Raw genomic sequence first — 25,117 nt, forward strand, 5'->3', positions numbered from 1 at the left:
ATTATAAATATCAGAGAAAAATGAGTAAAAGGAAATATGTCAAATATTAGTATGTTAGGATTCTTGATTATGAGATTATTGGTGATTTGTATGCCTTTCCTTGTATGTTCCTGTATTTCCAAAATTTTTATAATGAACATGAATTTTTTTATAAATAATAAAATTACTCATCCATTAGATGAATTAGTACTAATAGATAATTTGAGGGTAAAAGAATATATTCCTTTCTATTGTTCAAGAAGAGACTTAGAAAAAAAAAGAGAGAGATTGAGTTGGACCAGCTAATCTGTTGAATTGATTGTTTCAAGGAAGAAAGTAAGGTGATGAGGTAATCAGACACAGGAGTCACGGATGGCCAATTTTTATTCAGCCAATTATATTATGTACACTAAAGAAGATAAAACAGATAGATCTGAAAACCTTACAGTTCATGTTTTACTTTTTTTATTTAAACAAATAAAACTCTTGAGTGATTAAATAATAATTTTAAAGTAGCTAGATTTATGGTGATGATTATTCATAATGTATATAAATGTTGAATCACTATGCTGTCCACCTGGAACTAATATTAATTCTAAGTCAACTACACTTCAATTTAAAACCTCTTTAAAAAGTCTTCTTTAAGAATTATTTTCACTTATTTATAAGTAACAAAATCAATAGGTAATTTGTATGAATCAACAAAGAAAAGATAATTTTTATAAAAATATTGCAAAGGATTCTCTCCTGTTTATTGAAAGCAATCAAAATATTGAGTCGTTTGCAGCTTTATGAGTGTAAATTTTGGCATTGGCAATCAAAGATACTCTCTGGGTGAATTTTTGAAATGAGAATTGGATCGATTGATCTGCTTTTGTAGCCAAAAACAAACAGAAATGAATCCAGTGACAAATCCATATCAAAAATTGCACAGTTATGTCTGCTGTCAAATTACTGTAGGCAGTTACCCTGAATGAAAATGCCAAAACCTCAGTTCTTCACATTCCAACATTTTTTTATAACCATTTATTTATAACCAAAAGCTATTCTTTCCAATCTGTTCACAAGGCAATCAATCTGCAGTAAAAATGCTCTTAATCATAAATCGTATCATTTATATCTGATCATCTTGACTATATATATTATATAAATGCTAAAATGTTAAATAGAATCTGACATAAGCAATTACTGAGCACCTATTGTATACTCTGTATATATTTATATATATTTATTAAAGATTTTAACAAGTCTTTAATGCTTTGAAAGAGGCAGACAGGAAGAAGAAGAAAGCTTAAGTACTGCTAAGGCGCCTGGTAAATGGTTTTGTTAAAGGCAAAGCTCCTTTACAAATTTGACATGACAACCTGTGTATAAATTTATTGAAAATCAAAACCAAAATATTGGACCTGTGTACATGTAAGAAAGGAACAGGAATTGAATCATGTGTCTTTGAACAAAAGGTGCATTCAGTGATGGGAAAGTCTTGCTGTTTTCAACATATTGCATGTCTTCAATTTTAAATTTTACTAAATAATGGACTGAAGATAAATATTGTTTCTATGTTTATACTATAAGAGGACTTTTTAAGTATACTAGAATTACCATTTGGCATTCCCTGTTTATCACTGTAACAGTCTGAATAAGAACACAGAAGTTGGTTGATAATCAAAGGATGAATTCAATATGAGCTGGAGTATAGTTTGAGGACTTGTAGAAAACTCCAATGGCAAGCACACAGACATTGTTCTGTTGTAATGTACCTTGGAATTAATTAATTAATCTGGTAAACAAGTATTTATCAAATATCGATAATGGAACATGCAAATTGAATATTTGTAAATAAGTTTTTTCAGAAGGAACAATTCTGACTTAATAGTCACTGATAGGCAGCAGTGGGTCAGTAACATGTTGTGATGTATAGACTTCACTCACATTTACCTTGATCTTTAAATTTTTACTTACTTTACTTGTTCTTACTTCAGTTAACATTTAACTTAGCATTACCCTAAAAATTAATTGAATATTCAGTAATAGAAGCTGCTTATCAAATTTTAGTCTATAGAATAATGTAAACTAAGTTAAATGATAAAATGTTAAATAGAATCTGACATAAGCAATTACTGAGCACCTACTGTCAACTCTGTATCATGTTAGATGTCAGAAATGCAAAGAAATATTAGCAGCATAAGCAACCAGGCTCTAAAGGAACATTTGGTGAAACAGAAGATGCAGCTGTTCAAAAGATTACAGTGTAGTGGAACAGCTATAATAAATGAAGGCCAACCTTTGTTTAAATTATTATTTCATGCAGGATAACCCTGCTAAAAAATTATATATTTTACCAACTCATGATAACGAGGTATAAGGTGACTGTGATGTCCTGGCAGATAAGGTAGCATGTTAAATAAATGAAGTTTTAAGTGATTTTTCCTTCTTGTATGGAAAAGAGAGGAATGTTTTTCCCCTAAAACACATTACATTCTACTGTTTTGAAAAGGCAGCAAGAAATTAAGCTGAAAAGGGAGACAGGGTATACATTATGAATAGTTTTATAATCTCAACCAACGTAGGACTGTATTTTTTCCCCCTGTGAGTAGTGAAGGAAAATTTCAGAGTTATTAAGAACACAACCTTGATCTGCACTAGTTTTGTAATCTTTTAGGTAACGTCTGTAATTATTTATATGCCTCAGTTCCCTCACCTATAAAATGAGGTGTAAAAATACCAACTTCATAGAAATATCATAACACTGAAGGAAAATAAGATCTGCATAAAACTTAAAAAGCGGTAGGGACATAAAAACTAACATTTAGTGGTTTTAAGCATGGAAGTCAGGTTGTCTTTTACTTTCTAGATAAAGGATACGTTTTCTTTTGTCGTTAGAAGATGTTTGAGGATGTCTGTATGTTTAAGATCAAGAAGTTTCACATACATACTCTAGGAATACTAAAAAATATGTAAAAATATTATATAAAATGCCAAGAACTTAAGTACTTTTAATTTTGTGATTAACCCCTAACAAAAAGTTTCTGTATAAGCTAAAGTGTTATTGGTTTTACTGGAAGAAAAATCAACAGACCAGGACAAATGTTATTAGCTCAAGATACAACCAGAGAAAGTGTAGAAATACAAAACCACAATGTTTCTAGAATTCACAACTTAGGCTAAAACTATTTTTAAGTCAACACCACAAAGCGGTAAAAAGTCAATGAGATGATCGGGAAATAAATTTTGGTTGAAAAGAAAGAGAAAACTGTGATAAAACTAATGGCCTTATAGAGTTAAGGAGTTAGATAGATTTGTAAAATCTATTAAACTTATTTGCATTTAATATATTCTGTTAATGGCAACTGAAATTAGAAATGACAAATATTTATAATTTAATTTGGGCAGGAGAGGTTTCTACAATTAACATTGTATGAGATGATGTACATAAACTAGTTAGAACAAGAAAATTAGTTTAAGTAAAAACATAATCTTAAAATCACTATTTTTTTCTCAAAAAATCAATTATTTAATTAGCCCAAGGGAGGAAACCATTTTTAGTGATTATAAAAATAAACTCATTAAGACCTAATGCATTATCTCTTAAGCATATTGCTCAAGGATGGAAAGCAGTAAAATAAGTACTGTGCTGAATTGAATCTTTTGTTATTTATAAGCTAGAGTTAAATGAATACATGTCTAGGCATTTACTATTTCATGACTATTTGTATACTTTTGGGTATTCAGACCATCCCTTCCACTATGATGTGGGATGGAAAGGCATTTTCGGACCACCTGTGTTTTCCCAGGATTTGCAGGAAGTTATTAGTGGCATGTATCATGACTGTTCTCAGGTTTAGGAAGAGAGAAAAATCTGTTCATGATTGTAACATATACCTTTTCCTTTCTCAGAGCACTATGTCCTAAGATCTTTGAGCACTCTTCAATTTGCAAACACCATTACCGCATGTAGTTTGCCCTTTTAAAACATGTGCATTGTATAAGTTCAAAACCAAAAGTACTCATTGATTTACAGATGCTCCGCAGTCCCTTTAGAATTTTCCATGTCCCTTTAGATTTTCTGTAGAGTAGGATACAAATGTGTACGGAAATACATTTCAGGAAATGTGAAATGCATAAATTGTCATTCCTAAATGCATAAATTGTCATTCCTAAAGTGTTAATGATGACGCTCTAACAGAATCCAAGTGGTAGAGCAACTAGAGACTGTAAATTCTCTGTACGGACGCTTCCTAACAATTGATGAGTGTAATGTCATCCCATGTACTAGGGACATTTTTCCTAGCAAAAAAATATATTTATGCAAGACATACAATCACAACCAGAATCACATATGTTAAAACCTACCAAACAACAAAAGACACAAATTGTCAATTTAAGAATTAATTCCCAATGTTCTTGTGGATCATTAGACAGAAAAATTCAATACTTGGTAAAAAAAATATATTAACCCAGAGCAGCTGTGTCTATTGACATGACTACTAAACCAGCCACACATTTCCAACACAAAAAACAATGTAGCTTTATGTCAACTTATGATAACTCCAGTCAGAAAATATCAAAATACTGGGGCGCCTGTGTGGCTCAGTTGGTTAAGCGTCCGACTTCGGCTCCAGTCATAATCTCAGTTCATGTGTTAGGCTTCCGCTTAGGGCTCTGTTTTGACAGCTAGCTCAGAGCCTGGAGCCTGTTTCAGATTCTGTATTTCCTTCTCTCTCTGGCCCACCACTGCTCACACTGTGTCTCTCTCTCAGAAATAAATAAAACATTAAAAATTTTTTTAAATAGAAAACAGCAAAATACTAATCAGAGCCTCAATTAATGTTTCAGCTTTTCTTTATTGAGAGAGAAGAATGTAACCTCCACACTCCAGAATTCTAATATCTTTGCATTAGTTTTCCTGTGTTTTCCAAGGTTGTTAGGCAAACATGTCTTCTTCCATTCTGCTTGCCTCCTTTTCTTCAACATTCAATTTCTTTTGATATTAACAGAAAGCGAAATGGAAGATTTTCTTTTTTTTTTTCTTACTCTTTCCATTAATACTGGTTACCTATTTACATATCAGGTAATCTGAATCTTTTAACATAAAATCAGAAGACATCAAAGTTTCAAAAAAAGTAATTGCAATAAATTTCCAAATGTATATTTACTACCTTATGTGTCTATAATTTAGAAAAATTGCCCTGAATCAATTTTTTTGTGGACCAACTGTAACCTCCAAGAGAGCATAATTTGAGCAGCATGACTATAAATTTTAAAAAATACACACATATAACACATGTAGTATCCATCTGCTATTTTTTCTTACTTTGCAAATAGTACCATGTGCATCTTCAATACACATTTCACTCTTGAAAGCATATACTAGCATTTTCATTAATTAAATTAGGAAATTCTTTTGGTTCCCAGATCTGACTGTAAGATGTGAGGTCTAATTATTACAAGTAAATAAAAGTGGTTTGGTTGATCCTGAATTATCTAGTTTAATAGCTAAGACCTAAAATTCAAAGAAAAAGTCCAGTGAATTGAGAGGCCAGATCTTCAATGGGATAAACCAAAGTTGTGACTATAAAGTGTGGTAGGATCTAAAGTAAAAACCAAAACAAAAGACTAGAAATCTAGGAATCATCTTCTACTCTTCTCTCTCTCTCATCTCCAACATCTAAGTAAATCTTTACACAACCACAATAACCTCCTTCAGACTTTCTCATGTGAACTATTGCAACTCCTTTCTTTAGAACTCTTCTCTTTATATTTTCCATTTTCCAAAATAAAATGGCCCATCAGAAATTTAAAACTAATCATGTTATTTTCCAAATTGAAACCCTTAAATGTGTCTCCTATTTCTGCAAAAGACAGTGTCTGCCTCCTCCTTAATCTATCTTCTAGCACTTAAAATGCCATTTGGCAATTTCTGCTGAGAACTTGCTATAGACCTGGTACTATATAATAAATACTTTCACATGGATGAGATAATTTAATTTTGAAGCAATATTTCAAGTTAGATAATATTATCCCATATTACGGATGAGGAAACTGGTTTTTTAGGGAACCTTAGGAATTGCCTAGTGTTGGCTGTCAAACAGCATTGCCAGGGCAGAGATTTAAGTCTGATTCTATAATAAATGCTCATATTATATTCACTTACATTTCTAGAGGTCCCTGAAAAGTACCAAATTAATTCCATATATACACTTTAATTCTTACCTGCCGACAGGACTTCTATTCACCCTTTGGTGAAATCTTCCCTGACTCCACTACCAGTAATGCCTAACAGATTTGATTACTACCTTCTTTTAGTCATTACCTAAATTATACAAGATGTCCTCATACTTTGGTAACCATGATATTGGGAGGCTGGTAAAAGTGCAAATTTGGCTGAATTCAGAAAACTGACTTGATATTCTGCGGTGGGATCTTATCTAGATTTTTTACAAGACTTCAATCACTATAACGCACAATTATCTGAGAAGTACCAACTTACTTAACAATACTTACAGTGTTTACGCTGTAATTTTGCAATTATTTGTTTGCATGTTCTTACCATTTGTGTGAAGATTTTTAAGGCTAGATATTATACAAATCTGTAGAATGTACACCTAGAAAATGTATCTAATAATTAGTAGGTACTCAACAAACATTTGATGAATATACAAGTGGGTTTGCTCTTATATTTGGGAAGCAATATGGAGATGGAAAATTATGTGAGGAAACTATAAGGAGAGCAATAATATAGCTGCCAGGACTGCTTGTTCCTCAAATTCTCTGAGGGCTTTCTTTTAAATGTTTATTTACTTTGTGAGAGAGATAGAGAGCATGAGTGGGGGAGGGGACGAGAGAGGAGAAGAGAGAGAATCCCAAGCAGGCTCCACGCTGTCAGCATGGAGCCTGAAGCAGGGCTAGATCCCATGAACCATGAGATCATGACCCGAGCTGAAATCAAGAGTCAGACACTCAACTGACTGAGCCAGTCAGGTGCTCCAAAATTCTCTGAGGTTCTTATCTCACCTCTACTACTCACTTACTTTGACCTCTGAGATTATCATCTAAACTTCAGTTTTGTCATCTATAAAATAAGATTAAAGCTAGTACCTGACTCAAGTTTGTGGGGAAAATTATGTAAAGATATATCTATAAAACATTTATATTATGTTGACATATACTCGACACTTGAAAAAAATGTTAACTTTATAATATAATGATGATATTATAATGATTCCAATAATCATGATGGAGGTAACTGCCATTGAGGAATCTTAGCAGTCATTCAAATGCTTATGGTTTATAATGCTCTGATACATACGGCTGCTTGTACTATAGATATTCCACACTTTAAAAGCCATCATGGATAGACAAGCAAGTGTGAGCCTTAAATATTAGTATGTTTATTTAATTTATAAATTTAATAAATTTAGTATCTCAAAGTATGAGATAGTTATCTTTGCTTCAAAAATTTTAAAAGGCAAAATGTATGAGTTTCTTTTGTCCAGCTACATAGAAATTTTCTTTAAAAATACAGACTAATACCTGAGAAGAAAACAAAGTTGTACAAAAACAAGTAGTTTTTTTAACTACAAAATTATAGTTTTTAAGGCCAGTCCTTATCTTTAATAAGTAACTGACAAAAGAACCTATTTGAAACTGGCATACATGGTATAAGTAGCTTGTTGGCTGTAAGAACTTTGGGTACCTGGGTGATAACAGCCAAGTCATAGGCCACAATTATACAAAAGTAGTATCATTACACAAATATATAGTTATCTCCTTTGGGTAAATGTAGTTACTCTCTTTTTCCCCCCAATTTTCTAGCAAGTATTCACTGGGTATGTAGAAGCAATAATACAAAATTGTGTTGTATAATATCAGAAATAAATGATACACAATATACTGCCCTCATATAGCTTAATATTCATTGAGAAATAATTCAAAAATACTAATTAAAATTACCTAAACATTTGTAATTGCAAAGCCCCTTATTGTACCTTATAAGTCAGAGCATGTCATTTCTCTGCTCAAAACTTCCTAACAAGTTCCATTTCAATTGTAGGGAAAAATTATATCCTTACAATAGCCTATAAGACTGCCATCTTCCCTTCTCCTCCTTGCTCTTCTTCATCCTTATGTTTTAGGGTATTTGCTCTGGGTATCCTCTAAAACACCCTTTCCTCACATATCAGAAAAGCCTATTACTGCAGTCTTCCAGCCTGTGCTCACATACCACTTCTTTTGAAGGTCTGCCCTTCATAACATCATCTCTGCAGCCCTGATGTTATGGATCACTCAACTCTCCATCTATCTTCTTCTATGACTTGTCACTTTCTGAAGTGCTCTACAGCTTAATAATTTACGTTTAAAGCTTAAAAACTTTAAATTTTTGCCTTTTATGTGCTCATCTGGTAGACTACAACATCCAAGAAGACTAGAGGATATGGTCTCTTTTGTTCAGGAATATGAACTATGCCTGACACATAAGTGTTCAGTAAATATTTGCTGAATTAATAAATAAAACACATTTAGGGGGTGAAGGAGTGGTATCAGAATCCAAAAAAGGAAGAAAGTCACTTCTAGAATGAGCTGATTGGATCAACTAAGATTTAGGGTAATACATAAAATTAAGGACTGTATAGCTAGAAAAGGGGAAAAAATGGGGCATGTCAGCTGGAGGAAATAAATGGGTGAGGAGAAAAGAGGAAAAGCATGTTATATCTAGGAAACAAACAGTTACTTTATTTGATTAATGGGGAAATCTTACAAAAGACATGGGGTAAAAAATGACATAAGAAATTACTGTTGGAGTTAGAGCCTAAAGAATGTTGCCTTTCTTTAATAGGTAATAGGAAAACAATGACATGAAATGATAAAAATGGGTCTTTAGAAATAATGAGACCAAGGCATGGGAAGGATACATTGGACTCAAGGAACATCAGATTTGTCTGATGTTAATCATAATCATAATTGTCAGGCAGTCTTAAGTTAAAATGTCATGATCTTAAAGGAGAAAACGATCACTATGATACAATCATCCTATTTGTCAGCATTTACCTTCTATGTACGTAAAAAGCAAGGCATATCTGTGTAGTAATTGTGCTGTTAGATAATCTAGAATTCATTTCCTAAAAGTGAGTAGGAAAATCAGACAGAGAATATACTCACTTGTTGGAAGGAATCTCAGCCAATTTTCCATTTCCCAAGTCAGAGGAACACCTGTCATGTTTCCTGAAACTTTTATGATTTAAAATCATCCTTTAGGAATATAGGAAGAGTCTACTTTCTTCGTTAAAAACAAAACAAACAAACATGAAATCTGTCCTTTTTATACTGAACCTTAATGTTTTTGGCATCTGTTGCTGGTATCCATAGTGAGATTTTGAGACTGTTATTTCCCCATTGTGATTCCCTCCTTATGTTACCCTATGGGCAGAACTTTTATCTCAGAAGCTGCCAGAAATGAAATCCCAAGAAATGCACTGAAATAGGTATCTTTTCAGTGAAGAAAAGTTAATAAAAGTATCTTTTTTATAATGTGGGTGCGTGTGTGCCCGTGCACGCGCGCACACACAAACACACACACACACACACACAATTTTCCTAGTACCCAACTGCTTGAGCATTTTGCTTTTTATAAGTATAAAAACTTAGATATGAGTTTTTTTCCATAGTCTTTATTTATATTCATTAAAAAATAGTTTCCTCTTACTGAGGCCATTGTGTTTTTAATATCTCAATCACTAATTTGGGAGTCTTTGGAAAACAAGCTTTTTACAATTTTTATGACTAGTTAATATAACCACCTCTGCAAGTGGTCAGTTTCTTGCATTACCACAAAATAAATGTTTTTCATTAAGGGAAGATTTCAAAACTTGACAGAAATTAAGACACTTCTTCCACAAACAAGATACGATTTTTACACTTGTACACACACTTGTACACCCCCCCCCCCCACACACACATCCAAGCCACTGTGTTTGGATGTATTCTCCAGTGTTTCTGGAAGGGATATACTCGAGTGTGCACTGAGTGATCAGACAGCCTTTGAGTTACTCTGTTGGATGCTGCACCAAAGCCACAGCTGCTCCAGGCAGGATTTGAGCCACCAAATGTATTGTAACTGCTTTTCAATCTGTCAGTAACAAAGCAGCCAAATATACTGCCATCACTTGTTATATAAATTTGTTCTGGAAGACTAGAGCATAAGTTACTAGTCATTTCAATTTCCTAAAACTGGACTTAAATTTCCTTTTTCAACATCCCCTCCATTGCCTTTTACTTACTCAGTATTTCACAAATACTCTGTTCATGTCCTTATTGATTAGAAAATAGATTTGAAAACATGAAGAACATTCCAAAATGTTTAATTAATTAAAAGAACATCAGGCATTCTCTGACACTGATTTCACTACTGTCCACTAAATGTATCATTTTTTTTTTCCCTCTTCTCTATTCTATTTATCTGTCTCACGGTCCTAATTATCTCTTCTTTCCTACACTCTGTAACTTTATTTTTTCCCACTGTTTCTCTACACTTCTTCATCTTTCTACTTATAGCTCCTATTTAAATTTAGATTCCCCTAGCTTTATTTAAAAACAAGATATGCAATGAAGGCATTCTTATATGACGACATTACCAAGTGTAACTATTTAGTGAGACATTTAATCAATTATCACAAAAAGAATGGTCTTTTTTTTTTACCTGGACAATCTTTTAACTTTTTTCTACCAAGTTATGATTTGATAAAAAATTAATGTTTTAGTGCAATTTTACATGCTTTTTATAGTAGTGGTGTTGTTTATTGTATTTATTTTAACCCAGGAAGCTTTTTAGAATTTTGTTTCAAGTAAAAGAGAACATCCAGCAAATGATTTGATGTGTTAGTTAAGGGTCCTCAACACAATGTTTGTAAATTTTGGTGGCCATCTTATCACGTTCTAATAGATTCCACTGTGTGGTTTTTGAAAAATACAAGGAATATTGTCCTTACCTTGCCTACACACAGTACCTAGCTTTTTTCTTTTTTTTTTTTTCTCATAAGTAGAGAATCAAGATGTCTACTAATTCTTAAGAAGTATCTGGGGATCAGTTTTAAGCGAAAGAATCATTATGTGAATACTTACTTTAAATTGTGTGAACTCAAAGCTAACAAATTAAATGTCATTTGGGGTGAGGAGCCTCTAGACTATTGGGAGAGTTAAAAGTATTAGTTTTCAAAGCATCTGCACATATAATATACATGGCTACATCATTTATTCTTATACTCATTCATTACCAATGGGGAGTTCTTTACCATATTCTTGAGTTGAGTCCAGATAACTAACTTAGAAAATCCTAGCATTCATTGATTGTTTACTTTATAGAGCCAAAACTAACTCCTAATATAGTCAGATAAATAATCACAAATATAGAACAAAAACAAACTTCACGTAATAAAGTTTACTCTTGATTAGGATAGAGGTTGATCTCATTTATCTTCTAATCCCTCTACAGCTCTTATCAGACTTTCCTTGACAAAGTTAGGTAATCAACTCTACTCTTTAAATTAGAAACCAGGATTAAAGATGCTTAAATTATATTTCTAGCATGTCTTTTCTCTCAAAGATACTGGTTTTCATGGCCTAAATTTGTGAGATTTAAATACGTTAGTCACTATTTTCCCTTGAAAAGATCAAACTCTCAATTCTTTATTCTTAGAAGTAAATGGCTATGCATTTTTAACACCTATTATTTATTGTTTGGGGAATGGTTCAATTTCCTTCATTTATTCAACATAATTAAGAGTTTCTAACCAAAAGAACCATTTGAAGAATTATAGATAATGGGGTAAGCCATTCCATTAAATTTTATTGATCTTATATTATGTATCTCATACAAATAAAGGACCTTTTTAGCATTCAATAAAACATTTTAAAAATGCAAAAGTTGTATAGAAGGGACTTAAAATTTTTTCTTCAATTTCTTTGTGATTATAATTTAATAATCTATATTATGAATAAACATCAAAACACATGCTGCTTTGTAACTGTATTGTCTATAAAGAAGTCAAATTTCTGAGATGATATCCTATCTACTACCTTTCAGAAGTAGCCCTGACCATATAAGCAGCCTTAGCTCCTTGAGCTGCTTCAAACCTTATACAATAATCTTACTGAACTAGATGTACTTCTCCCAATGTGCCATATGTCATAGCTCTGTCTAAACATGAAATTTTCATGCTAAGAATACCCAATACTTCTTGTCTAACTGTGAAATTCCTGCTTATTTGTTAAGACTCAGCCCAAGTGTCACCTACTATTTAAAGTAGTTTCTGAACTTCCTAAATGGAGCTGATTACGTACCACTTTTGTGCACTCTACTATAAATGTATCTATTTCTAAATTTACAGCATTGTGTTATTGCTTTACCTTTCCGCCTCTTCTACAAGACGGTGATCTTCTCAAAGAAAGATATGGTGACATATTTATCTTTGCATATTTCATGTTAAGCATAGTGTCTGATACACAGTAGCTGTTCCATATATTTCTGGTTGAATGAAGAATGAATGAATGAATATTCTTTTACTAATTTGTCACTTATTTATATTACAATGACATTATATTTGAGTTTAGTAATAGCTGGAAAGTAAACCTCAAAATAAAACAAACAAATAAACATTGTCCAGAATCAATTGACCAGTATTTATTTAGTGCACGGCTATCACTGTAGCTTCTGTTCTTTCCCATAGAGAGTTTCTATTTTATCAGAATTTCCAGTATAGGTAATGATGTTACAGTGATGGATTGAGTGGCCTGGAAAATGATGTTAAGGAAATAATACTCAGTGGGATACCTTCAGGCAATAGAAGCCAACAGATTTACAGAATGTGTATAGGCTAAGGTATTAAATGCTTTGATGAACACCAGACTCCGTATAGGTTTACTACTGTTAAAATGTGACAATATTAGTTATTTAACTTCTACTTCTAAGTGCTGTGTCACAGCCAACAAATGTATTTTGAAGTCCTAATAAGATGCAAGGACTGCACTTAGTACAAGAGACAAAAGTATATCCTGAATGCACATGGCCCTTTGCTAATGGGAGACTCTGTCTTCCTGGAGTTTACCTTGTAGGGAGACAGTAAGTAAACCCCCAAATTACCAAAATAATCACCCAGTTACACTTGTGATAATTTTATATAGCAAAAGAAACAACCATGTATGTCTCATAAATGTATTTAACTAAGATACGTAAGCCATTTTTGTGTCTAAAAGTTTTATAGAGATTAGGGCAATTAATATATATATTCTTTGCTACAAGAAAAGTCACTTGCTCCAATTATAGGTTTAAAATATCTATAGAATCCAGTTCATCTCACAATTAGACAATACTTATAATGAAAGAGGAGACATTACAACTGATACCACAGGAATAAAAAAGATCTTAAGAGACTACTATAAACAATTATACACCAACAAATAAGGTAACCTAGAAGAAATGGAAAAATTCCCAGAAACACAATCTACCCAAAGAACTATGTAGAAATAGAAAATCTCAATAGACCAATAATGAATATGGAGATTAAATAAATAATCCAAAACCTTCCAGCAAAGAAAATTCCAGGAACAGATGACTTCATGGGTAAATTTTATCAAACATTTAAAGAGTTAACATTGATCCTTCTCAAACTCTTCCAACATAATAAAAATTAATCTAATAGATACAGAAAGATCATTTGACACAATACAACATTCTTTTATTATAAAAGCTCTCAACAAATTAGATGTAATAGAATGTGTCTCAAAATAATGCAAGCCATACATGGAAAACCCACAGCTAAAACTATGGGTTTTAACTAAAACTAAAAGCTTTTCATCTGACATTAGGAACAAGACAAGGATGCCCAATTCTTGTCACTTCTATTCAGTACTGACATCCTAGCCAGAGAAATTGGGAAGCAAAAAAAAGAAAAGAAAAAAAGACATCAAAATTAGAAAGGAAGAAGTGGAGGTATCTCTATTTGTAGCTGAAATGATCTTATATGTAGAAAAATCTAACTCCACAGGACACTGTTAGAACTAATAAATGAAGTCTGTAAAGTTGCTATATACAATGTCAGAAATCAGCTGTAATTTGATACATTAACACTGAAGTGTCTGAAAAGGAAATTTAGGAAAAAATCCTATTTACAGTAGTATCAAAAAGAATAAAATACTTAGAGATAAAGTTAACCAAGGAGGTGAAGACTTTTACATTAAAAACTATAAAACACTGATGGAAGATATTGAAAAAAGTATTGGAATATATTCCAAAAATATGGAATAAACGGATAAAAGTTTCCATGTTCATGAATTAGGAGACATGATATTGTTATAAAGTCCATAATATCCAAAATAATCTATAGATTCAATGAAGCCGCTATCAAAATCTAACTTAATTTTTACTGAATGAAATAAATAAACAATCCTAAATTTATGCAATACAAAAGTCTCAAAGTAGCCAAAGCAATTGTAAGATGAAGATCAAAACTGGAGACACCACACTTCCTAATATCAAAATACATTACAAAACTACAATAATTAAAATATTATGGTACTGCCACAAAGATAGACATATAGAAGAATGAAACAGATAGAGAATCCAGAAACAAACCCACATAAACTTATCTTTGTCAAGGATGCCAAAATACACAATGGAGAGAGATTGATCTCTTCAACAAATGATATTGAGAAAACTAGATGTCCACAAGCAAATGAATAAAAATAGATCCTTATCTGACATCATACACAAAAATTAACTCAAAATGGATTAAAGATTTAAAGATAAGATCTGAAAATATAAAGTCCTTAGAAGAAAACATAGGGGAAAGTGTCATGACACTAGTCTTGGGAATGATTTCTTGCATGTGACACAAAAGCCTAGGAAATAAAAGCAAAAATAGACAAGTAGGCAACATCAAAATAAAAGGCTTCTGCACAGCAAAGGAAACAATCAACAGAGCATAAAGCATAAAGAATGGGATAAAATACGTGCAAAGCACATATCTAATATAGGGTTTATACTCAAAATATATAAGGAACTCCTGAAACTTAATAACAAAAAGATAAATAATCTGATTTTAAAAATAGGCAAAGGTCTTTGGACATTTCCTCAAAAATGACATAAAAATGACCAACAGGGATATGAAAAGATGCTCAATACCTCTAGTAATCAGGATCATGCAAGCCAGTCAAAACCACATGATAAGATATCCCCTCACATGTATTAGGATGACTATCATCAAAAAAAAAAAAAAAAAAAAAAAAAAGTAACATCCACCAAATGACTGAATGACTGAATAAAGGATAATATCCTTTATTATATCCTCCCCTTAGCAATAAACAATGTAGCAGCCATCTATGGACAAAATGTGTTTGTGAGAAATGTGGGATACAGGTAGGAGACGGTGAAACCCTAGTGCAGTCCAAGAATGAGAACAGTCATTTGGAGAACACAGACAAGCACCTAGGTGGCTGACTCAAAAACAATTGCATTGCCCTGAGGACCTGGCAACAGCCCCATTTGCCTTTGGATCTGTCATCAATAAACACTCCAGGAGGAGTCAAACCTACCAATACATCACATAACTGGTGTATAGACATTGTTGCTGGCTGTGGTTAGTTCAAAGAAAGTATCTTTTGAACTAACTCCAGGCCTCCTGAACCACAGTCTAAAAGCTTCTAAAGAACACTGAATTACACAATCACCCATGAATGAGAGACTCTTTGTGGAGGTCCAGGATTGTTGCAGGAGTCCAAAACGCCATTGGAATTGAAACAATAACAAAAAATCAAAATTGTCACATTGTTGAGAGTAAGGGGAAAAATTCGACTTTACCTACATTACCACTCCCCCATGGCAGTGCTAAGAGATCCCTTATTGACCCATGATTTCTCTTGTTGTGGAAAATGACGATATATAAATGAGTGCCTGACATTCTCAGCTCTGCATGATGCTACCAGAGAAGAAAAAGGCACATCTTTCTCTTGCGTCAACCACAATATTGAGTCATGACCTGAGAAACTAAGGGTGGGTTTGTATCTGGGAAAAGGGGAGCCAGAGCTCAAAAAGAAACAAATAAAAGGGATGAGGCTCCTACTAATTATGTCCATTAGGAAGCCTGCTGATGAGCCAGTAAGATGGACACCTCACCTGTGGATTCCCCCGCTAGCCCACTGGCACCTGTACTGCTTTGGTGCCTCTTCCACATGCCCTGATATAGCATAGCTGACTTCCTGTGCATGCTGTTGACAGTAGCAATAGCAAGTTTTTAGAAATAGCTGGTTTGTGCAAAAATTTGGCCCAGATTTGCGGCCCTGGAAGAGATCACAGATTGAGCACTTCGTGTCAGTCTTGGGAAAGCAAAAGAGAAGTCATTAGTACCCAGCCTGGCTCCACAGGATTAAGAGAAGGCATACAACCTGAAGAGTTTGGTCATAAAAGGAAGAAAATGTATGGAGCATGGTCATTCATAGAAGGTCTGAGAAAGCCTCAAAATCTCTAATAGGGCTGAAGGAAGTTATTTGTTTCCTGAAGTTAGTGAATAAAGACTGGACAAGGTGACTACTATTTTCAACATGGTAAATACAAACATAGTAAAAAAAAAAAAAAAAAACTTCATGAAACATGAAAAACCCAGAAAACATGATACCACCAAAAAAATACAACAATTTTCCTGTCATAAACCTACAAGGAATGGAGTGCTGCCATTTGCCTGAGAAAGAACTCAAAATACCTGTTTGAAGGAAGTTCAATGAAAAAGAACCATGGGAAAATAATTCAACAAAATCAAGAAAACAATATATGATCAAACATGAGAAGTTTAACAAAAAGATCTGTTTACAATCTGTGAATTAGTAGGGTCTCAAAAGGAGAAGAAAAAGGAAAGCAGGTGGAAAGCTTGTTACAGAAATAGCCAAGAACTGCCAAAATTCTGGGGAGAGGTTTGGACATCCAAGTTCATAAAAGTAATAGACTCCCAAACAAACTAAACTTGGAGAGATACTCTCCAAGATGAATTATAATAAAATTGTCAAAAATCAAAGACAAAGAGAATCTTAAAAATAGTAGGAGAAAAGAAGCTTGTAATTTACAAGGGGACCTGCATAGGGCAATCAGTGACTTTCTCAGGAGAAACCTTACAGACAAGGAGAGAGAGTAATGTTATACTCAAAGTGCTGAAAGAATAAGACTCTCAAGCAAGAATACTCTCTACAATAAAGTAGTCCATCAGAAGACTTCAGAGGAATGAGAGATGGCCCCCAATAAACAAAAACTGAAGGAGTTCATTACCACTAGACCCATCTTACAAGAAATGCAGAAAGCTATCATTCAGGCTGAAATGAAAGGACACTAATTAGTAACATGAAAACATACAAAAATATACAACACGTTGGTAAAGGTAAGTATATATTCAAATTCTCAATACTTTAATACTGTAATATGATAGTGTGTTAACTATTTAACTCTGGTATAAAATTAGAGGACAAAAGTTTAAAAAATAACTATAGTTATAATAATTTGTTAATGAATACAAAAAAAAAGGCAAATTGTGATATCAAAAACACAATCAGGGCACTGAAAGGACAGAGATTTATGATGCAAATGAAGTTGTTGTTAGTGAAAAATAGTTATATCTATAAGCTATTTTATGTAAGTCTTGTGGTAACCACCAAGCAAAAGACCACAAAAATGCACAAAGGATAATGACAAGGGAATCAAAGCATACCACAATATAAAATCATCTGTTCACAAAGAAAAGCACAAGAGAGGAAGAAAAAGAAATACATGGGAACTATAACAAAGTCAGAAAATAAGTGATAAAACAGCATTAGTAAGTTCTTACTTATAAATGTAATAAATTACTCTAAATGTAAACGGATGAAATAATCCAAGCAAAAGACATGGAATAGCTGAATAGATTCAAAACAAAATCGAACAAAACAACTATATGCTGCCTATTGAAGACTCATTTTAGCTTCAAGAATACACATATGCTGAGGGGCGCCTGGGTGGCTTAGTCGGTTAAGCGTCCGACTTTCGCTTAGGTCATGATCTCGCGGTTTGTGGGTTCGAGCCCCACGTCAGGCTCTGTGCTGACTGCCAGCTCAGAGCCTGGAGCCTGTTTCAGTCTGTGATTCCCTCTCTCTCTGACCCTCCCCTGCTCACTCTGTCTCTCTCTCTCTCTCTCCTAGAAATAAATAAAACATTAAAAAAAAAAAAAGAATACACATATGCTGTAAGTGAAGGGATAATAAAAGATACTCCATGCAAGTGGAAACCAAAAGAGAGGACAGGTGGCTTATGCTTATATTTGACAATATAAACTTTAACTCAAAAGATGTAACAAGAGATAAAGAAAGCCACTGCATAATAAATAGATTGTTTAATCACAGGGATATTATAGTCATAAATATATATGCCATTAACATCAGAGCACCCAAATACAGTAAGCAAATATTAACAGATCAGAGAGAAAAAAGTAGACAACACAATAATAGTAGGGGACTTCAGTACTTCACTGTCAACAATATACAGATCATCTAGATGTCAACAGTTCACAAATCATCTAGATTGAAAAGCATTAAGAAAGTATTGGAGGGGCGCCTGGGTGGCTCAGTCGGTTAAGCATCCGACTTTGGCTCAGGTCATGATCTTGTGGTTCATGGGTTCGAGCCCCGCATTGGGCTCTGTGCTGACACTTAGCTCAGAGCCTGGAGGCTGCTTCAGAGTCTGTGTCTCCCTCTCTCTGACCCTCCCCTGCCCACACAGTCTCTTTCTCTCTCTCTCTCTCTCTCTCTCTCAAAAATAAATAAAATATCTAAAAAAAAAAGAAAGTATTGGAATTGAACTATACTTTAGATCAAATAAACCTAACAAACATATACAGAACATTCCTTCCAGAGCAGCAAAATACATGTTTTTTCTCAAGTACATGCAGACCATTCTCCAGGATAGATAATGTATTATATGATCTTAGCAAAGTTAAGAGTGAAATCATATCAAAACTCTTTTCCAATTACAATGGCATGAAAAGTGGAAAATTCCACAAATGTGGAAATCAAACAGTACACTCATAAACAGATAGTGATTCAAAGAATAAATCAAAAGGGAAATTTAAAAAAATATCTGAACAAACAAAAAGAGAAACACAACATGCCAAAATTTATGGGATATAGCAGAAACAGTTCTGACAGGAAGTTTATAGCAATAAGCATCTGTCTGCCTTAAAAAAAAAAAAATCTCACATAAATGAGGTAACTTTATATCCCAAAACTAGAAGTAAAATACACTAAGCCAAAGTTAGCAGAATAAAGGGAGTGACAAAGATTAGAGTATGAATAAATGAAATAGAGGACAGATAAACAACAGAAAGACCAAAGAAACTAAGAGCTGTTTTTTTAAAAAAGATACACAAAGTTGACATAACATTTGAATCATTAACTAAAAAAAAAGAGACAGAGATAGAGAAGACTTAAATAAAACCAGAAATGAAAGGAGAGATATTACACTGATATCTCATAAATAAAAAGGATCACAAGAGACCACCATGAAAAATTACACAGCAAAAAATTGGATAATCTTTAGGAAATGGACAAATTCTTAGAAACATATGGCCTACCAACTTAAACCTGAAGAAACAGAAAATCTGAACAGACCAAAAACAAATAAGAGATTGAGTTAGCAATTAAGCATTTTCTAATATAGAAAAGTCCTAGAGGAAATGGCTTCATAGGTGAATTTTACCAAACATTTAAAAAGGAATTAATGCCAATCCTTCTCAAACTCTTCTGAAAAACTGATGAGGAGAGCACATTTCAAGTCTCAATTTATAAGACCAAAATTACCCTGATACAAAGCCAGACAAGGACACTACAAGAAAAAAAAAATGACAGGCCAGTATCCATGATGAATATAGATATAAATATTTTTTACCAAAATACTAGCAACAGCACATTAAAAGTATCATATACCACCCACAAGTGGGATTTATCCATGGGATGCAAAAATGATTCAACATATGCTAATCAAAAATGTGATCTATCACATTAATAGAATGAAAGATAAAAATCATGTGATAATCTCAATAAACATAGAAAAAGCATTTGACAAAATAAAACATCCTTTCATGATAAAAACTCTTGGAAAATAGGTATAGAAGGAATGAACCTGAACTTAATGAAGGCCATATATGAAAAGCCCACAGCTAACATCATACTCAATGGTGAAAGGTCGAAGCCTTTTTCTTTAAGATAGGGAAGATGACTAAAGGTGCCCATTTTCATGACTCTTATTCAACATAGTACTAGAAATTCTAGCCAGAGTAATTATTCAAGAAAAGAAATGAAAGACATCCAAAACAGAAAGGAAAGCAAAATTGTCTCTGTTGGCAAAAGATGTGATTTTATGTAAACAAAATCCTAGCGACTCCATCAAAATCTGTTAGAACTAATAAGCAAATTCAGTAAAGTTACAGGATACAAAATCAGCATTCAGAAATTAGTTGTGTTATTATATACTAAAAACAAAATATCTGAAAAATAAAGCAAACACTCTCATTTACAATAGCATAAACAGTAACAACAATAAAATTTGGGAACAAATTTAAACACATTTAAACCATCTATAGAATCAATGCAATCTTTGTCAAAATTCCAACAGCATCATTTCACAGAGACAGAAATTCATGGAACCACAAAAGACCCTGCATACCCAAAGCAATCCTGAGACAAAGCTGAAGGCATCATTCTTCATGACTTCAGACTATTGCAAAGTTATAGTAATCAAACAGTATGGTACTGCCATAAAAATGGATACATACATCAGAGTAACAGAATTGAGAGTCCAGAAATAAACCCTCACATATACAGCCAACTAACATTTGACAAAGGAGCCAAAAATACTCAAAGGGAAAGTATAGTGTTTTGCCCATAAATGGTGCTGGGGAAACTGTTTAATCACACGCAGAAGAATGAAATTGAATCTCTGTTACATTACTCACAAAAATTAATTGAAAATGGATTACAGACTTAAACATCAAACCTAATACTGTAAAATCCCTAGAAGAAAATGTAGAAAAAAAGCTCCTTGACATTGGTCTTGGCATTGATTTTTTTTTGGATATAAAACCAGAAGTATAAGCAACAAATGAAAATAAAAGAGGGACTACATCAAATAAAAACACAAAAGTTTCTCCACAGCAAAGGAAACAAACAATAAAACGAAAATGTAAACTACAGAATGGGGGGATATATTTTCAAGCCATGTATCTGATAAGGGGTTAATATACAAAGTGTATGAGAAACTCATATAACTCAATAGCATCAAAAATAAACACAAAACCTATAAAAAGCAATCTGATTAAAAAATAGGCAGAGGATCTGAACAGATATGTTTCCAAAGAAGATAAACAAATGGCCAACAGACACTTGAAAGGATCCTTATCACTAACCACCAGGGAAATGCAAATGGAAAGCACAATGAGACTTCACCTTACACCTGTTAGAATGACCATCACCAAGAAGAAACGAGATAACAAGTATTGCTGAAGATGTGGTGAAAGGGAAGGGAACCCCTCTTGAATGTTGGTAAGAATAGAAATTGGTACAGCCAGTATGGATAAGAGTATGGAGATTCTTTAAAAATTAATAATAATAAGTATCATAAAATCCAGCAATCCGGTCTTTAAGTATATATCCAGAGGAAATAAAATGAAGATCTGGAAGAAATATCTGCACTCTCATGTTCACTACAGCTTTATTCACAATAGCCAAGATATGGAAACAACCTAAGTATCCATCTATGAGTGAATGGATAAAGAAGTGTGGCATATGTATAAAATGAAATATTATTCAGTTACCAAAACACTAGGAAATCCTGCCATTTGCAACAACATGCATGGCATTATGAGAAATGAAATAACTCAGAGAATAACTCGTTATGATAAATGAATAACTCAAGTCAAATATGATCTTATTTGTATGTGGAATATAAAAAAATTCATTCATCTTGCATTTTGGAAACAGTGAGGAGAATGGTGGTTGCCAGGGGCTGGAAGGTGAAAAAACTGGGGTGATGTGAGTCAAAGAATACAAACTTCTAGTTATAAAATAAATCCTGGGGATCCAATATACCACATGGTGACAATAGTTAAAAATACTGTATCATATACATGAAAGTTGGAAAGAGACTAGATTTTAAGTATTCATACACACACACGAACAAAGAAAAAAAGAAGGTAATTATGTGAACTATGGAGGTGTTACCTATCCTTTTTGTGTAATTATTTTATAATAGATAATACAAATGTATTCTTTTTTAATTTTTTTTTAAATTTTTATTTATTTCTAGGAGAGAGAGAGAGAGAGACAGTGTGAGCAGGGGAGGGTCAGAGAGAGAGGGAGTGACAGATTCTGAAATAGGCTCCAGGCTCTGAGCTGGCAGTCAGCACAGAGCCCGACGCGGGGCTCGAACCCACGAACCGCGAGATCATGACCTAAGCGAAAGTCGGACGCTTAACCGACTAAGCCACCCAGGCGCCCCCAAATGTATTCTTTTGACGTATATATCTATTATAGGTCAAATGTGTTCATATGTCAAATGAATTCAAAAACTACACAAAATACATATCAATGAACTGAAAAGACACAATTTCTACATCATATTTATAAAAGAGTATGGTTTGTAGTTTTCTATGGAGACTACTATGGTAACCTATGATATACCCCAGGTGATCGAATAAATAATGTAGCATTGGGATTACCTGGTCCCTAAAGGTTGGCAAGATTTCTTTGCTAAGCCNGGCAGGCAGAGTTTTAAAAAACTATTCTATATTACTCTTATGATTATTGTTCTACTTAGAATCTTTGTACTGGGGTCAATTTTGGTAAATTTTATAATGCATTTATTTCTCCTTATATTTCTTGACTATCTGCTTTAAGAATGTTGATGGTATGTTATGTGGTGCATAAATAATCAAAACTAGAGTTTCTGTTATGATATGTGCTCCTTTTGGTAACTATAAAATGTTCTTATTTGTTTAAAAAACTGTTAGTGAAAATGTAGAAAAACTGGAACCCTTATACAGCATTGGTGGGAGTATAAATTGATGGAACCACTATGGAAAATAGTATGGAAGTTGCTAAAAAAAATGTAGGGGTACCTGGGTGACTGCCAGTTAAGCATCTGACTTTAACTCAGATCATGATCTCATAGTTTGTGATTTCGAGCCCCACATCGGGCTTTCTGCTGTCAGCATAGCCCATTTTGATCCTGTCTCCCTCTCTGTCCTTTCCTGCTCATGCATTCTCTCTTCGTCTCTCTCTCAAACATAAATAAACATTAAAAAAAAAATAGAAGTAGATCTACCATATGCTCTAGAAATCCCTCTGAGTATATTTACAAAACATTTGAAATACAAATCTCAAAGAGAGTCTTCCATTCCTATGTTTATCGCAGGATTACTCACAATAGCCAAAATATGGAAACAACCTTAATGTCCATTAAAAGATAAGTGAATAAAGAAAAGATAGTATGTACATTTAATGTAATATCAGTCAGTCTTAAAGAAAGAGAAGGAAATCCTGCCAAATGCAACAATGGATGAACCTAGTAAACATTATGCTAACAGAAATAAGCCAGATAAAAAAGGACAATACTATATGACAGCACTTACATGAAGTATCTAAAGTAGTCAAGCTCATACAAAGAGAAAACATAGTGGTGGTTGCCAGGGCTGTGGGAAGGGGAGATAGGAAGCTGCTGTTCACAATGGGTATAAAGTTGAGTTATGTAAGATGAGTAAGTTCTAGAGATCTGCAGTACATCATTGTGCTTACAGTTAACACGTCTGGATTGTGTACTTAAAAAAATTTTTGAGGGTGTATCTCATGTTAAATGTTCTTACAATTATAATAATAAAAAAGAAAACACACTTGTAAATCCTGATGAAAATAATTAAAATTTTATAGATATGTTTGTAAATGAATTGAAAGAGCGCATCAAAATCTTAAAAAAAGTAAGACAATGTTTTCTTTTGACGAAGTACATTTAATTTCTATATTCAAAAAGCATATTTAAAAAATGATACAAACTTGTTCTTACATTTCTTGAATAGTACATGATGTTACATTTACCTGTGTATTCAAGGTGAAATCCTGCAGCAGAAACACTGATGTCTGATTGGAAATTTAGATATAGATTATTAGACGTACTATTCAAAAGATGGGGTATTGTTGTTCCTGAAATGATAATTGAAAAGGCAGGTCAATATTCATGTAATAAATATTATAGCAAAACTAAGTAAGTTGAGTACTAACCAGCCAATAGATTACCACTGAAATTACATATCGTTCAAGTGTTTTTTAGGAATTTCTTGATAAAAATGTGTCTCCCACATTTCTCTTTCATTTTATTGTTTGTGACTGTTTCTAAGGAGATAGACTTTGGGATCACTCTGGATGGCTCCCTAAAAATAGTCAGGAACAAAGAAAGGGTGAAAGTCAAAGCAGTAGATTTTACAGGTCACCTTAAAATGTTTGGAATTTCATGTGGATTTCAATATTTTATGCATGAGCTAATAATAACCTTAAGTATAAAGTTTGCAATAAATTTTATGGTATAATAATGTAAGATTATGTATGGGTTCAGAGGATATATTTATTTATTGTTATTTATTGCCCTTTTTATTATATATTATGTAATATATCTAATATGTATTTCATTTATTTTCTTTATTTCTTAATATGTGTATGTTCTTCTCTCCCAAGTCAAGTACCTTGATGTTTCTTATACTCTGACAACATAGCTGGTAGGTAGTGGTTGAAAAATCCTACTTATAAACTAGTGTTACCATTGTCTAGCAAATATATTAGAATGATGTACCACTGAAATTCTAAAGGAAATCAACTTTATTCAATTACGAGTTGAAAACGTAAAATATCTGCTTGAACCAATTACTTTTTGACTATCTGCACTGAGTAATAGTTCAAGATCCTTAAGGTTATAAGTCATGCAGTATCAAGTGGCAAGCATAAAAATAAGTGTCAATCTATGTTTTAAGCTAATGTCCAACAGGCATCTTAGTTGATAGTGTTCCACAATTTTTTCTGTAAGTAACTAGTTTCT

At 33.1% G+C, this 25,117-nt stretch overlaps 1 protein-coding gene across 3 annotated transcripts in view; it reads right to left on the reverse strand.

Annotated features, from left to right (window-relative positions):
* The window catches only part of CSMD3 (CUB and Sushi multiple domains 3), a 1,194,711-nt gene that overhangs the window by 129,418 nt on the left and 1,040,176 nt on the right, over window positions 1–25,117 (reverse strand). For all 3 annotated transcript variants that reach the window (XM_077772930.1, XM_077772929.1, XM_077772928.1), the window contains one exon: window positions 24,127–24,231. In XM_077772930.1, the coding sequence (XP_077629056.1) occupies window positions 24,127–24,231 (105 nt within the window). The remainder of the gene's footprint in view (window positions 1–24,126; window positions 24,232–25,117) is intronic.

The sequence above is a fragment of the Crocuta crocuta genome, unplaced genomic scaffold (assembly GCF_008692635.1).
Source record: "Crocuta crocuta isolate KB4526 unplaced genomic scaffold, BGI_CrCroc_1.0 scaffold479, whole genome shotgun sequence".
Taxonomy (NCBI): domain Eukaryota; kingdom Metazoa; phylum Chordata; class Mammalia; order Carnivora; family Hyaenidae; genus Crocuta; species Crocuta crocuta.